Source organism: Echinops telfairi, unplaced genomic scaffold, assembly GCF_000313985.2.
Source record: "Echinops telfairi isolate 266 unplaced genomic scaffold, ASM31398v2 ScPeMD7_1;HRSCAF=3_0, whole genome shotgun sequence".
NCBI lineage: Eukaryota > Metazoa > Chordata > Mammalia > Afrosoricida > Tenrecidae > Echinops > Echinops telfairi.
The window spans coordinates 33,530,358-33,545,560 of NW_022103896.1; the positions used below are offsets into that span (position 1 = coordinate 33,530,358).

Genomic DNA, 15,203 nt, shown 5'->3' on the forward strand with positions numbered 1-15,203 from the left:
AGAACAAGTTGTAATTGTTTCTAGCAAGTTTTTCAGAGTCTCTGATGTTATGATTAGTGTTTTATATGTTAATATAGTGATAGGGGTGCTTATTTGCTTGTTCCCTTGTATGCTTTTATGGTTTCAAGGTTCAATGTGCAAATACATCTTTGATCTCAGTAGGTCTATTTGGTTAAAAAAGAAAACGTAAAGAAATTAAACATGAGAAGCACAAGGTTTTTGCAATATTTACGAAGAAGTGGGATTAGGGATTTCGCTCAGTGCAAAGAGCTAGGGGGTCCATAAATTTGAGGTAGAGAACAGCTGCCCCAAACCACACTACAGACATGGTGGGTCCTGTATTCCTGGAAAGCCAGTCCCAGGGATCCACCATCAAGGAGCTAAGGTTGCTTTGTAACCAGGGCAGAGGCTACATGACCCTGTCTAGTTTGGTGTCACACTGAGCAAATCAAAGGCAATGTTCTGTAAGCCAGACTCCCCCTCAGTCCCCTCCACCCCCTTTGCCTCCAGCCCTTCGGAAATCACCATGGGGAAGAGCCTTCAGGTTTGGCAATGGCCTTGTTTTCAGCTAGCCTCTCACTAGGCTGCATTCAAAGGAAATGGATGGAAGAATTCCGTGCCTCCTTGACATAAACTGCTACATTTTCAAAGGAAATTTACTTTTTGATAGAGACTGCCCAAGCAAGGAATCCGAAATTTTATCAGGCCTATCAAAACAAACAAACAAACAGCAAGGGAAAGGTATAAATCAGGCCCCTCAAATTCTGGGTTGAACAAAACAGTAAGCCACATTGAAAAGACAGGTTAGAGAGGTTCATCAGAGAAAGGAAAAGAGAGGACCCCATTTTACATTGCAGCTCGTTTGGCGAGGTTCGGCAATGCTCAGGTTTCCCCACTTCGGAAGAGACAGGGAACTGTTTTTGTGTTTACCTTTGCTGTACACAATGCAGTTGTTTTTGTTGTCTTCAACTCCTTGCCAAGTCACATCCAGCAGCCACTTGGGACCAGCAGTCAGCACCATTGGGACCTGAGCCTTTGTCTTCTGTAGAAAGAATGATAACAAACAGAGGCCATTTGCTTGCGTTGATTAAAAACTTGAATAATAACTGCACTAGTCATTTTAGTTTTACAAACAACTAAATCTTCCAAACCATAATCCAAGTCCTTATTCCCCTGTCTCATGATATCTTTTTAAGACGACAGAAGCTGTAAAGCTTTGCCGCTCTCACTAATCGGAATGGTAGAATTATTATCAAGGATTTTTCTTTCTTCCCTAAATGATACTGGATCAGATCTCCAAGATTAGACTGATCTCTTGTGGCTCTGAATTATAAAGAGAATGCAGATGACTTCCATGGCAAAGAGCAGGGTGTTTAGAAGTGAACTTTAGACACATTGTACTTTACTATCAACAGGATCTCACTACTTCCTGAAACAGACAGGAAAGAATTTAAAGAATCAGGATCCATTTCAAAGCTTTATCCTGAGCAACATTTATATTAGAGAAGAAATTTATAATTAAAGCCACCCCAGCCCCCTTTGCTTAGTATAGATATGCAGTTTGACAGTAACTGAAATAAAAATAATGCTAATGATTCACCAGACATTGTCTCCAGAAAGACTATGAAAGAGGAATCGTGAATAAATTCAAATGCAGACCAACTAAAGGGTGACATTCCTTGCTCTGAGAAGCAGAGAAGCAGGGAGACAAGTGGAGATAATTCCGAGGAAGTATTACCAATGTGCATTTTAAATTCAAGCCTCAAAGGTTCATCATTTTAGGCTGATTGGCACCCAAATGATTGGTGTTTAACCCGGTGGATAACTTTCATGGCAGGGAATAAACTCAGGAGGAATTACATAAACCTTAACAAGAAAGTGTTTCTCTATGAGTCATAGTGAACTGGCTTTCAGACTTTTTATCATCTCTGATGATAAAAATCATAAAACCACAACACAGGTACAATGCAAGGATCTCAAGATAATTTCTGAACTGAATTTTCCCTGGGAAAGCATCCTGTCAAACGGATGTCAGCTCATGCTGGGACTTGCCCACATGTTACATGCTACCACAATTTCCCCAAATTGGCCTTGTGACACGTTTACTGGGTCAGTTCCATGTAATCTGGAGATTCTGAATCTCTTCAAGAATCCATCTGAGAAATCCATTTCACTAGCCCCATGGCAATCATGTTGACTCACAAGACACCAATCCAGGGTTGGCTGCAAAAGTACATTGAAAACACAGCATAAAAATAATGTTGACCTCCTGCTTGCAGTATTAATGAGACCACTGAAATCCAAAGCCTATGGCCATTGAATCCAAGTGTAGCAGTGACTTATAGTAACCCCAAAGACACGCAGACCTCTTCCCGTACTGTTTCCCAAACTAAAAATCTTTGAAGGACTCCAATGCCACAGCGTTCTCTTGTGAAATAGCGAATAGATCAAAATGAAAACACCAAAAGACATGACCTTTTATTTAGCAATCCAATGCCTTAGGTACCGTCCAGCCAAGCTGTCTAGAAAAGGATGTTGTTGTCCCTCCTGGTCACTTCCAACTCATGGCAACACTTTACACAACACAGTGAAAGGCTGCCAGGTGCTGAGCCATCTGTTAAATCCCTGCTGTGTGTGAGCCCATTGCTGCACCCACTGTGTCAATCCAACTCACGGAAGTGCTTCCTCTCTTTCACCGACCCTTGTCTTTACCAAGCATGATGTTTGGTAAACAGGTAAAGCCCTGTTTTCCAGGGATTGGTCCATCCTGACAACATGTTCAAAGTACATGAGATGAAGTCCACCAGCCTCGCTTCTAAAAAGTATTCTGGCGTACTTCTTCCAAAAGAATTTTATTTTTCTGGCAGCCCATTGTATATTCAATATTCTTCACCAATGCTGTCATTGGAGTGAATCAATTTTTCTCCAATCATTCTTATTCACTCTCTTAACTTCTATATGTATCTCAGGTGCTGGATACAGAATAGGACCCCTTAGTCCTCTAAATAATACCGTTCCTTTCAACACATTAAAGAGCTCTTCTGTAACAGATTCACCGAATGCAATACATCCTCGCGTTTCATGACTGCTGCTTCATGGGCACGGATTGCCGATACAAGTAAAATGAAATCCTTGGCAACCTCAGCCTTTTCTTTGTCATCTTGATGTTGTTTATTGGTCCAGGTGTAAGGGTTTTTTAATATATGTATTGGTTTTTCCTTATGTGAGTGTGTGTGTGTGTGTGTGTGTGTGTGTGTGTGTGTGTGTCTGAGTGCCCGCTGGGTTTGAAGTATAAGACATACAAAGTCTGTGTTATTTGGCTTCAAGTCTTTTTCACGAACTACACGCCAGGTGGTTTTATTTGCATATAACACATTGGTAATTAATCTATATCCCACTTTGACATTCTTGCTCTTCATAAACCTCACTTTTTTGTAGTTGGTATCATTTACTTAGCATCCAGGTTGAAAAAGTATTGTAAAAGATACAACACTGACACAAACCTTTCCTGATTTCAAACCACACAACACGCCCTTGTTCTAATCGAAGGACTGTCTCTTCTTAGTCTGCGTGTAGGTTTTTTAGGAGCACAATTGAGTATTCTTGAATTCCCTCTCTCTTTAAGACTATTCATCATTTGTTATGATCCACACACTCTAATGCCTTTCTTTCTAGGATGTGCCCCCTTCAGCCAACATACATACCATATATAATTGTGTATAAGCTGAGTTTTTCATGCAGTTTTTCTGGTAAAATCAGGTGCCTTGGCTGATATTTGGGTCAGCCTATACTTGACTATATACGGTACTCCTGAATCCTACTTAAATTTCTGGCACACGACTGTCAATCATTTTTAAAATTATCTTCAGCAACATTTTACTTGAGTATGACATTAGTAATAGTGTTCAATGATTTTTTTGCATTTGGTTGGATCACCTTTCTTTGGAATGAACACAATTAGGGATATCTTCTAATTAGGGGGCCAGGTAACTGTAATCTTCATTGCTTGGTCTAGAGGAGCGAGTGTCTCCAGTGCCGCATCTATTTGTTGAGACATTTCACTTAGTACTGCATCAATTCCTGGACCCATGCTTTGCACCAATGCCTCCAATAAAGCTTGGACTTTTGCCTTTATTAGCATTAGTTCTTGATAATATGCTCTTTCAGGAAATGACTGAGTGTTATTTCTTTCTGATGCTATGTCTGTGTGCATTCCTCCCAATATTTTCCTATAAAATCCTTTAACTTCCCAACTTACTACTTAACATTTGTGTATATTATTTTCAGTTATTTCTTCATTAGCCAGTCTCTGAAATCTTCTAGTCAATTCTTCATGCCATTGTTTTTGCCCCTTGGCTTTAGGTTCTCTAAGACCCAGAGCAACTTTCTAAGTCTTTTCTGACATTCCTCTTGGCTCTTTCTTTTCTTTTTTCTTGCCTTTTCAGTGACTTTTGTTTTCTTTATGGAGGATGTCCTGATGTCCTTTGGGAACTAACTCATCTGGTCTCTGAGCATTCGTATCCAACGTGTCAAAATGACTCCACGTTGCACCCTGGCCTGTGAGGACTTTGTCGCAGGTACTTTGACCATGCTATCCAGAGAGACCAGTCCCTGGAAAAGAGCATCAAGCTTGCTGAGGTGAAGGGTCAGCAAGGAGGAGGGAGCTTCTCAATGACCTGAATGGACACAGGGGTGGCTACAAAGGGCTCAAACCTAGCAAAGGACCCGGCAGTATTTTATTCTGCTATGCATAGGTACTAATGAGTTGGAACCAACTTTGTAATACCTAACAACAACAACAAAGACATTTTTAAACGATTTAGGCAAATGGTCAGTTTTGAAAACCACACTACCAATCAAAATTAAGACCAAGGCACTGCCCGCAAGTGTTCATCGAGTTGATTTCCTTTTCCCAAGTCACTACTAAAGGCGTCCTTATAGCTGTATATTTGACAAATGATTTTTATTTACTTGCATGTTCAAAACAGAATGGTAAGACTAACAAACTCTTTCCACCTGAAATGAAAATGACAAGTGTGCAATTAACTGTTATATATTAATGATGTATTTTTCAGTTCCTTTTACCCCCGTTGGCTCACAGATATAGCCGCGTTAGCTCATAGTTCAGTGTTCAAAGTAGACCAGTTGAATAAATCTATATATGGCATACTTAGTGGTATTATTTATAGCCCCCATTCTCTTCTGATTTTAAATAACAGATTTTAACAGTAGGCAGCTGCCTCCCTTTCTCCTAGGTTCTCTTATCTCATGGAAAAATGTGTGTTTGAAAATTACTTAATCTATATAGTCCATACATGTTCAAGCCATAGGACTCTCAGAAAAATAAATCAGCTACTATAATTTCCCACAGATAATATCAGAGGGCTTCAAAAAGTTCATGGAAAAATGGAAATGAAAGATAATGAGATTTTTTTTCATGAATTTGCCTCAACCCCGTCGTAAGACAAACAGATATTGGTCAGTGAAATTCTAGTAAGCGTATGTACATTTTATAGTACAAAACACATGGATTAACTTGCAATATCATAGCACTTAATTTATTGTCGAAACAAACTAACATGCCCAGTCCTTTGTTTGGTGCTAGAAATATGAAGGTGAGTAGGTCTTTCCAGTGGCGGGTCCAAAATCCAAACCCAAAGGCAAATCCCCTGCTTTCAAGTTGATTGCGACTCACGGAGATGCATTAGACATGTGTTCAAGACGCTCTCAAAGGAACCGGGGCTGACAGGCATAGGCATGTACACACTCTTTTGTGATCAACAAATGGCCAGAGGGAACATTCTGCCCCATGGATGATGGGGTGACACCACAGAGAAGGCAACATTTACACAGAATCTTAAAAAAGAAATGGGAAAGCTTTGCCATTGATGGGAACAGGGTGGGAAAATACCTGAGCAGGAAATGAACAGTCGTATATTTAGGAAACAGTTTCAGGGATCTTTGATTTTGGTTCCTCCAAAATCCTTCCAATGATACTTAAAACTCTACTTGGTATTTTGAAAATATGAACTAGATGATCATCATTATTATTACTGTGTTAAGTTGATCATTATTATTATTACATAATCGCACACTTGCCAGGGTAAAAACCTCTCCTGAAGAACCTCTCATAGCAAGCAAATGCCTATGATCTCAATCATAGATGCAGGAAGCAGCCAGTAAAGATTATTAAAGGTCATTGCCATTTATTCTTGTTGTCCAAGCATTTTGCCAAAAACTCTCCTTACATATTTAGCCATTAAAATAAAAATGTGTATATATATATATTTATCTATAAATAAGGGAATTTCAGCTCAAAGGTTGAACAATGTTTTGCAGGTAGACAGCTTGAAGAAGACAGAGCTCAATAATCAAATTGAGCTTTGTTTCTGAACACTACCATGCCTGAAGGGACCGGCCTTCCAGGTATGCTTGGATGGAGAGCAGGAACTTCAGTGCTAAAGCTAGAAAGTCCTGGGCAAACCTCAACCCAATTTAACTCAACTTCACCTCAACCCACAATGATACATGTTTAAATTGCAGTACAGGCTTCACACTTATTGCGTACTCGCTAAGTATAGAGTGTCAAAATCAATATGCTACATGAAATGTCTTTCTTGTTTGCTCCACTCAACTCAACAACTGATATTTCCTCCTTTTTTTGACACAAGCAAATAAAGGCTGATAAGGGTTGGTTCTGCAGTGTACATGAAAGCATTTGATTCTTAACTTTCCATAATTGCAAGGTAGCCATGAAATCTTTTTAGAGTTGGGTGAAAATTCATTAGGCCTGAGCATAGGTAAAATTGGACTCCTTACGAAATTGAACAGAAAGAAAAACAATTTCATTCAATTCAAATAAATAAAGGAGAAGCAAACAAAGAAAAAAAGTAGCTAAAGGTTAGGCAATGCTATACCTAAGCTATAAAGTAAATAAATAATAAGTAGATTAAAAAAAAGCTCCAGAGACCAGTTATTACAGTTTTGAGGAGGTAAGTCCACTTCTTTCTGAAAAAGTCAACTTTTGTAGAGATTGACTGCCTTCAAAGAAGATTACCAAGTGTGTGAAGGAGGGAGTTAGCCAGGATTATATGAAATCTACACTCCAGCTAAATCCACGAATGGAAAATAACAAAAATATTCACATTGATCACCTGATCGTTCACTTTCTCATGTCTTGTCCTTATACAAGAGTTCATAGAATCCTAGAGCATTAAAAGGTGGAAAACAACTTTAAAGTTCAGTGAGTTTAACTCCCTAATTTTATAAATAAGGAAAGTAAGGCCAAGACATTTGTCTGACATCCTGTAGAGAGTGCAATTAGCACAATAATGGATAAAAAAGACCACCACTGTGGTAGCCAGAATTACTTCCCCAACGATATTCACACTCAAGACCCAGAACCTATACGTAAATTCCTTTACTTGGCAAAGAGATGCACAGGTGCACTGAAGTTTAAAGTGCTGAGATGGGCAGATTAGCCTAGCTCAGTGCTTTGCAAAGTGAACGACAGTGCCCCTTTGGGGGCACTGGAATGATGAAGGGGCGTGCGGTAAAAAGACATACTTACACTTTATCCTGGATTATGCGTTATAGTGCAAGAAGTTTTTCATTCTAAGGGGACCCTGAGTAGTTCTCTCCCCACCACTCCTCACTAAAAAGGCATCAGTAAAAATAAACTTGGAAACCTATAGTCCCGATTATCCAGGTGGACTCAATGTTATCACTCACTCAAAAAACCCCTCATTGCTATTGAGTCGATTCTGACTCATGATGACCTAGAGGCCGGGAAGAACTGCCCCTGTGGGTTTCCAAGGTCGTAACTCTTTATGGGAGTAGAAAGGCTCATCTTTCTTCTGAAGAGCAGCTGGTGGTTTTGAAAAGCTGACCTTTCCGTTAGCAGCTCCATGAGTAACCACAACGCTACCACGGCTCCTCATGTAATCCCAGGCGTCCTTCAAAGTGGATGTGAATGGCAGCTAGGAGATGGACGGGATTCTGCAACAGAAGAATCCCGTCGGCCTTCACTGGCTTAGATGATAAAGAACGTGCCCATGAACCACAGAATATGGTTGCATCTAAGAAACTAGGAATGCCCCTCCCCCCCTTTTTAAGGCATCAAGGAACTGAATTCATTAAGAGTCCAAGTTAGTATGAGTCCAAATTCGCAAGAAACCAAATTCCCTCCTAAGGGCCTCAGAAAGATATGCAGCTTGTGGACAACTTGATGTTAGTCCATTTCCAATTTTTAATGTGCAAAACTGGAGCATAATAAATCTGTTTTGTTTTCAGGTACTAAGTTTTCTGGTAATTTTCTTTGGCAACAGAAAACTGTTAATATATCAGGGTCAAGTTATTTCTCAACTTCATTTTAAAAATGAAGCGAATTCCCTTTGGTTGGAGAAATAATAAATCTATGCTGTCATTCCACGCTCATTAAGTATATTCAGTGGTTTAAAGTGTTAGCAAAATTCGTAATAGGAAATAACAGTTTTCAAAGTATTAACAACATTAGTATTGATTTCGTATTGAATGGCTAGCGTCCTAGTGGGTTACACCGCCGGCTGCTAATTGCCAAGTCAGCAGTTCAAAATCATCAGCTGCTCCACAGGAAAAAGATGAGGCTTTCTGTTCCCATAAAGATCTCCAGTCTTGGAAAACCCACAGGGGGCTCTCTTAGTCCTAGGAGTCGGAATCGACTTGACAGCGAGGAGCTGGTAGTCGCTGGTGTTTGTCACAGTGCAGCATTCCATGCATCTGAAAGTTGAACAGTGAATCAGGATGACCAACGAAGAATCGATGTGCTACATCGTGGTGCTGGCGACGGATATTGAAGTGCCATGGAGTGCTAGAAACAAGAACGAGTCTGTCTTGGAAGAAGTACAGTCAGGAGAGTGGACTTTGTCTCACACACTTTGGACACGTTGTCGGGCGAACCCTGTCCCTGGAGAAGGACATCGCGCATGGTAACGTAGCGGAGCAGTGAAAAAGAGGAGAGCCCTCAAGGAGATGGGCTGACAACAATGGGATGAACGCATCGTGACAATTATGAGGCTGGCGCAGTGTTTCTTTTGTGCATTGAGTCGTTCTGGGCCCAAACTGACATGATGGTAGCCAACAACAAAAGTATTAGTATTTAAAGTATTCACAATATTAATATTGCTTTGAAGTATTAGCAAATACACTGAGGTGTCTGTAGTCATTCATGAGGCTTTATTGAGTGTTTAACAAATTCCTGACTTACTATTGATCTTAGAGTTGAAGTATCAGAGAACAGACTTTACTGGTTTTGGTTGGATGACCTGGGTTTGCATCGCATTATAGCCCGACTGCTAGGGTCTGGGACTTTGGAGACCACGTAGCTTTCCAAACTCAGAAGGAACATCTGTAAAACGGGAAGATGTTCTCTTTCAAAGGGTTGCTGTACTAATCACCTAGCACAGTGTCTTGCATGCGCTGACTTTCAACCCGACACATGCTGAGCACCTAGGTAAACAAATGAGCTAAATTGTACTTGTAATCAGTACTTGTTGAACCTTGACTATTTCATGTTTGCAGTGATGAGCATAAAATTCAAGACAAGAAATCTTTAAAATCCAAATTATCCAATTTAGAGGGTTTTTCGTCATTAGTGCTACCGCTAAATTATTTCAACCATCCTCTTTCTGGGTGTCTTTTAAAGTTTGGCGTGGCCAAATGATTTGATTCGATCGATGACATATAACAAGGAACGACTTGGCTTGTGTCACCTGCATGCAGAAGGGATAAGAGTCAGCGCGGACAATGCACCTTCATATCTGGAAGATGCCAGGGTGATTGTGAAAACAAGCACATACGATAGACGCTTGCTGGCAACCACAGCAATCATTTATCACGCAAAAGAAATAACAAAACAAAACAAAACAAAAACAATCGCGACACTAAGGTTGCTGGAAAACTTAGAAAATCCTAGCTTCCCCTCCTTATACAAAGGTCTTCCTCATTTTCTCCAGACTGAAATAAACCCACGTAGATTTGTCGTGGGTTCAGATTGGTACTTTTTAACCAGGAGGTCACTTTCAGCCATCAATTAATTCTGGGTGCCTAATAGAAGCCTTGAATTTCAGTCAAAGTGGAATGATTTACAAAGAAATATTGTACTTTTGAGGCACCACATGTAAGCTAAAAATTCTGTACTCCTGGACACTGTTGCCACCCCCAGCTTCCCATTTAGACAAATTTGACAAGGACAAAATAGGCCAAAAGTGTCATTTCTTAGGAACAATTAGAATCATCTAATGTGGATAAAAGAGGTCAAACTAGCATCTACTTGCCACTAATCTTTGGAGTTACTGAGCAGACCAAAGAGGTAGTGTAGCCTTCAATAAATGTTTATTTTCAAGCCCAAAGGTTAATGGAGATAAACTCAAAGGTAAAGAATAGAGGAGAACTGTGACGCAAGAAACTGTTGACATAACACTGTCCATGGGTTCCACATTTTGACTGGAATTATGTGTTGAAGATTTCCAAAATGAGGACTAGGAAGTGGGACAAATCTCAGGAAAGTTTGTCTCGTGGCTTTTAAAAGAACTGTAAGCTCACTTGTAGAAAAGATGGCCTCCATTGACTTTATCTTGGGGAGATTTTACAAAATCTCATGAGAGAACTCCAAAGAAAAGCCATGGATGCAGTTTGATGAAAAGGTTCTTGGTGGGGGAGGGCGGCTGTTTCAGTAACATTAAAAATGCGAAAAATGCCAACTACTGTTAAGCAAAATACTATTCTTTTAACAGTTCAGAGTTGTTTCTGTTCACTCAAATAAACAACTTATTCTTTAATCCCTAGCTGATACAGAGCAGCTGGTGGCATAGTGGTTATGGGCTGGGCAGCTAACAGCAAGGTCACCAATTTGAAACCATCAGCAGCTCCTCGGGAGAATGACAGAGCTCTCTACTCACATAGAGCGATATGGTCTTGGAAACTCACAGCAGCAGCAGTTCCACCCTGTCCTATAGGGTCACCGTGATTAGCTGGCATTGACTGGAGGGCAATGAATGAGGTGAGTTGGAAACTGCCCATCAAGTTCTGTCTCACTAACTCATAGCTACTCTATGCAGGATTGCTGAGGCTGTAAATCTTTGAGGGAACTGACAGCCTCATCAGTCTTCCTTGGAACAGCTGGTGAATTTGAACCACCAACCTTTCGGTTAGCAGCCGATGCTTCCCAATCAGCACCATCGGGGCTCCTTTTACTCTTCAGTGGACAGAAATTCTTTGGTATTATTGTAGACACTAAAAGCAGGTTACCATGCAGCCCAAACTGACTTATGGGCAGCCCCTGTGTTTCCAATGGCTGATTTTTCAGAAGTACATTGCCAGGCCTTTCTTCTGAGGTGCATCTGGGAGGACGTGAACCATCAATCTAGTAGTTATAGCTATATAGTTAATACCTTTATCACCCCCAAGGGCTTCATCGTAGGCTCAAGTTTATAACATTAGAACCAGAAAACCCATCAGAACTTTTCTATCTCTACCTTCAACATCCCTACCTTGAGAACTCTGTTCCTTTACATATATATGCACAGTCACTGGTCCTTGGGTATTAGATGCCATCATCTTCAACGGAATTGTTCTCTACATCTCAATAAAAAGATAATGAATGGCGTGTGATGTGACCAAGGACTTCTACAGAAAATATCTTTGACAAAATATATTTCAGTTAACGTGCCTTAACTAATTTCCATACTGGAATTCAATTAAAACTCAACATCCAACATAAACTAAATAGCCCTGGTGATGCCATGGCTACTGTGATGCTAGCTGTGAGGTCAAAAGTTTAAACTCACTGGCTGCTCCTCAAGAGGAAGAGGAGGCCACCCCCTCCCATAAAGATTTCTAGGCACAGAAACTCTTACAGGGCCAGGAGGAGTCAGAGTCAACCCAATGGCAGTGAGCTTGGTTTTATTATTTATCTTGCTCTGTGTGATGTCTCTAATGACAGTGAGCTTGAACTGGATATGTCCCTTTGCCAAGTTCTGTTCTATGGGCCATAACAACTTAAAATCTGTTGTGCACAATAACTCAATGTCTTACCCAATGGTACCCCCAGTGACTCTGGGTATGCCACATTGTCTAAGCACTATAAGAATGGAAAGATAAAAATTTTAGTCTGATGATTTCCAGCCAATAGAATTGTGATTTCTAGTAACTATCTAATAGGAAATTACAAACTTCTTCACTCGATGTTAATTAGGCAAAGATTTTCATTTTCCTGGAGAAATCGCTTTAAGCCACATGACATTGTCACTCTGCTCCAAGCTATCCTTTGGGGTCATTATTATACACATGGTGACATAAAGACAGATGCTGAGAGACAACACCCGATATTCCTCATGGCTAACTGATGTGGCTGATTGTGGATCCAAGAACATCATGATAAACAGAGCACATCATGATAAATGGAGAAAAGATTGAAGTTGTCAAGCATTTCATTTTGCTTTGATCCACATCAATGCTCATGGAAACAGCAGTCAAGAAATCAAATGACCCCAGCACATGATGTAAATCTGCTGCACAAGATCGCTTTAAAGTCTTGAAAATCAAAGACATTACTTTTTGAACTAAGTTGCACCTGACCCAAGCCACGGTGTTTTCAATCAGATCCCATGCATGAGAAAGTTGCCCACTGAATAAATAAGACCCCAAAGAATAATCAAAGCATTTGAATTATGGTGCTGGTGAAGAATATTGAAAGTACTAAGGGTTGCCAAAAAAAACCACACAAATCTGCCTTGGAAAAAGTACAGGCAGAGTGCTCCTTAGAGGCAAGGATGGCAAGACTTCATCTCAAGTACTTTGGGCATGTTATCGAGACAGACCAGTCCCTGGAGAAGGACATCATGCGTAGTGAAGTAGAGGAGCAGTTAAAAGGAGGGGGATCTTCAACATCACAGAGGCTACAGCAGTGGGCTCAAACCAAACAATTGTGAGGCTGGCGCAGGACCCAAACACCAACAGTGTTTGGTTCTGTTGTTTACAGGGATGGTTAAGCGTGAGAACCAACTTGAGGGCAGCTAACAACAACTGATCACAGCAGATAATTCCAACCGGAAGGATCCCTAGAACCATCATAGGGTTGCTTAGAGCAAAGTCAGTGTTTTAAACCCACCGCACTCCACAAGAGAAAGATGGGGCTGTCTCCTCCCATATGTATGGGCTAGGAAATCCCAAGAGGCACTTCCCCTCGGCTGCTATCAGTCCAGTTGGAATAGGCTTGATGGCAATGGATGAGCTGTTCAAACTCGCCTAGGTGCATCATGTCATTAAAAGCTTCCGGTGAACAAAATAGAGTGAAATGGCCACTGACTGGCCTGGAAACATCATGAGAGATGCAATCTTCCTTTAGTAGAACATCCATACGAGCAAGATACATGTGCTTGTGTGCTGTACAACCTGAATTATGCAAGCCTGGTGGAAAATATATAAAGGCACACAAAGGAAAACCAATAGATGATCATATATACTATCTAATCTTGGGGAATACAGAAAGACTCAAATTAATAAAAAAGTATCAATATCCAATGCCTGAAAAATGTGATATGCTATGCACATTTTCAAATTCAAGCTCAAATAAATTAATACTTAAATTAAAAGTATGTGCAAAGACCAACTGACAATGATATTAGTAATTTGCTATAATGAGACCCACTAGATACAGCATCTATTTGGGAATGGAAATCTCTGAGATATTTCACCATAATAGTGTTTTTCTTTGAGTATGGTTCTACAAAATATTCTTCAGGAAAGCATGAAATTACAAAGAGTTTCCACTAACAAACGTATTTAAATGTACTGTGATAATGTAGAATCTCAAATGTGATAAGAAACTTTTCAAAAGAAAAATGGATGTGAAATTAAAATGATAGCATTATGGGTTATTCAATCTATCGTCCTTAAGTTAAGGCAGTTTTAAAGTTATGAACTCCAATTTTTTTTGGGGGGGGGAAATGCCTTTATTCTTTTTAAAAAATTATTTTATTGGGGGCTCGTACAATTCTTACCACAGTCCATACATACATCCATTTTGTCAAGCACATATGTATATTTGTTGCCCTCATCATTCTCAAAACATTTGCCCTCTACTTTACCCCTTAATATCAGTTGCTCATTTTCCCCTTCCCTCCTCACTCTCCCCTCCCTCATGAACCCTTCTTAATTCATAAATTATTATAGTTTTGTCATAAGTTACACTGTCTGATGTCTCCCTCCACTCTCTTCTCTGCTGTTCATCCCCCAGGGAGGAGGCCATACCTAGATTCTTATCATTGGTTCCCCCCTTCTACCCCACATTCCCTTCACCCTCCAGGCATCGCCCCTCTCACCACTGGTCCTGAAGGGATCATCTATACTGGATTCCCTGTGTTTCCAGTTGCTATCTGTACAATGTATGTCCTCTGGTCTAGCCAGATTTGCAAGGCAGAATTGGGATCATGATAGTGGGGGAGGAAGCATTTAAGAACTAGAGGAAAGTTATATGTTTCATCAATGAACTCCAATTTAAAATAATTATTTCTGACATACATTTGCTTTCAGTTCTCCACATCACTGAACCACGGTATTTTAACATGAGCCACTGCTTAAATATTGCAATTTTAGTGAAGAAATAAGTACCTTACTGGGAGAGGGAACACAAATATTTTCATATGTAAAAAAATTTAAAAACCAAGTCCACTGCTGACCAGTTCATTTGGATGCACAGAAACCCTATAGGAAGGAACAGACCTGACCCTATAGGAAGGAGCAGACCTGACCCTATAGGAAGGAGGGCTGACCCTATAGGAAGGAGGACTGACCCTACAAGAAGGAGCAAAACTGACCCTACAGGAAGGAGCAGAACTGACCCTATAGGAAGGAGCAGAACTGACCATACAGTAAGGAGCAGAACTGAACCTACAGGAAGGAGCAGAACTAACCATACAGTAAGGAGCAGAACTGAACCTACAGGAAGGAGCAGACTGACCCTATAGGAAGGAGCAGAACTGACCCTACAGGAAGGAGCAGAACTGACCCTACAGGAAGGAGCAGAACTGGCCCTATAGGAAGGAGAACTGACCCTACAGGAAGGAGCAGACTGACCCTACAGGAAGTAGCAGACTGACCCTATAGGAAGGAGCAGAACTGACCCTACAGGAAGGAGCAGAACTGACCCTACAGGAAGGAGCAGA

The 15,203-nt window shown here is 40.5% G+C and overlaps 1 protein-coding gene across 1 annotated transcript in view; it reads right to left on the reverse strand.

The window, feature by feature from the left end:
- ZFPM2 (zinc finger protein, FOG family member 2) overlaps positions 1-15,203 on the reverse strand; it is a 411,811-nt gene that overhangs the window by 174,268 nt on the left and 222,340 nt on the right. Inside the window, exon 3 of the mRNA XM_045283838.1 lies at positions 931-1,042. Coding sequence (XP_045139773.1) covers positions 931-1,042 — 112 coding nt within the window. The remainder of the gene's footprint in view (positions 1-930; positions 1,043-15,203) is intronic.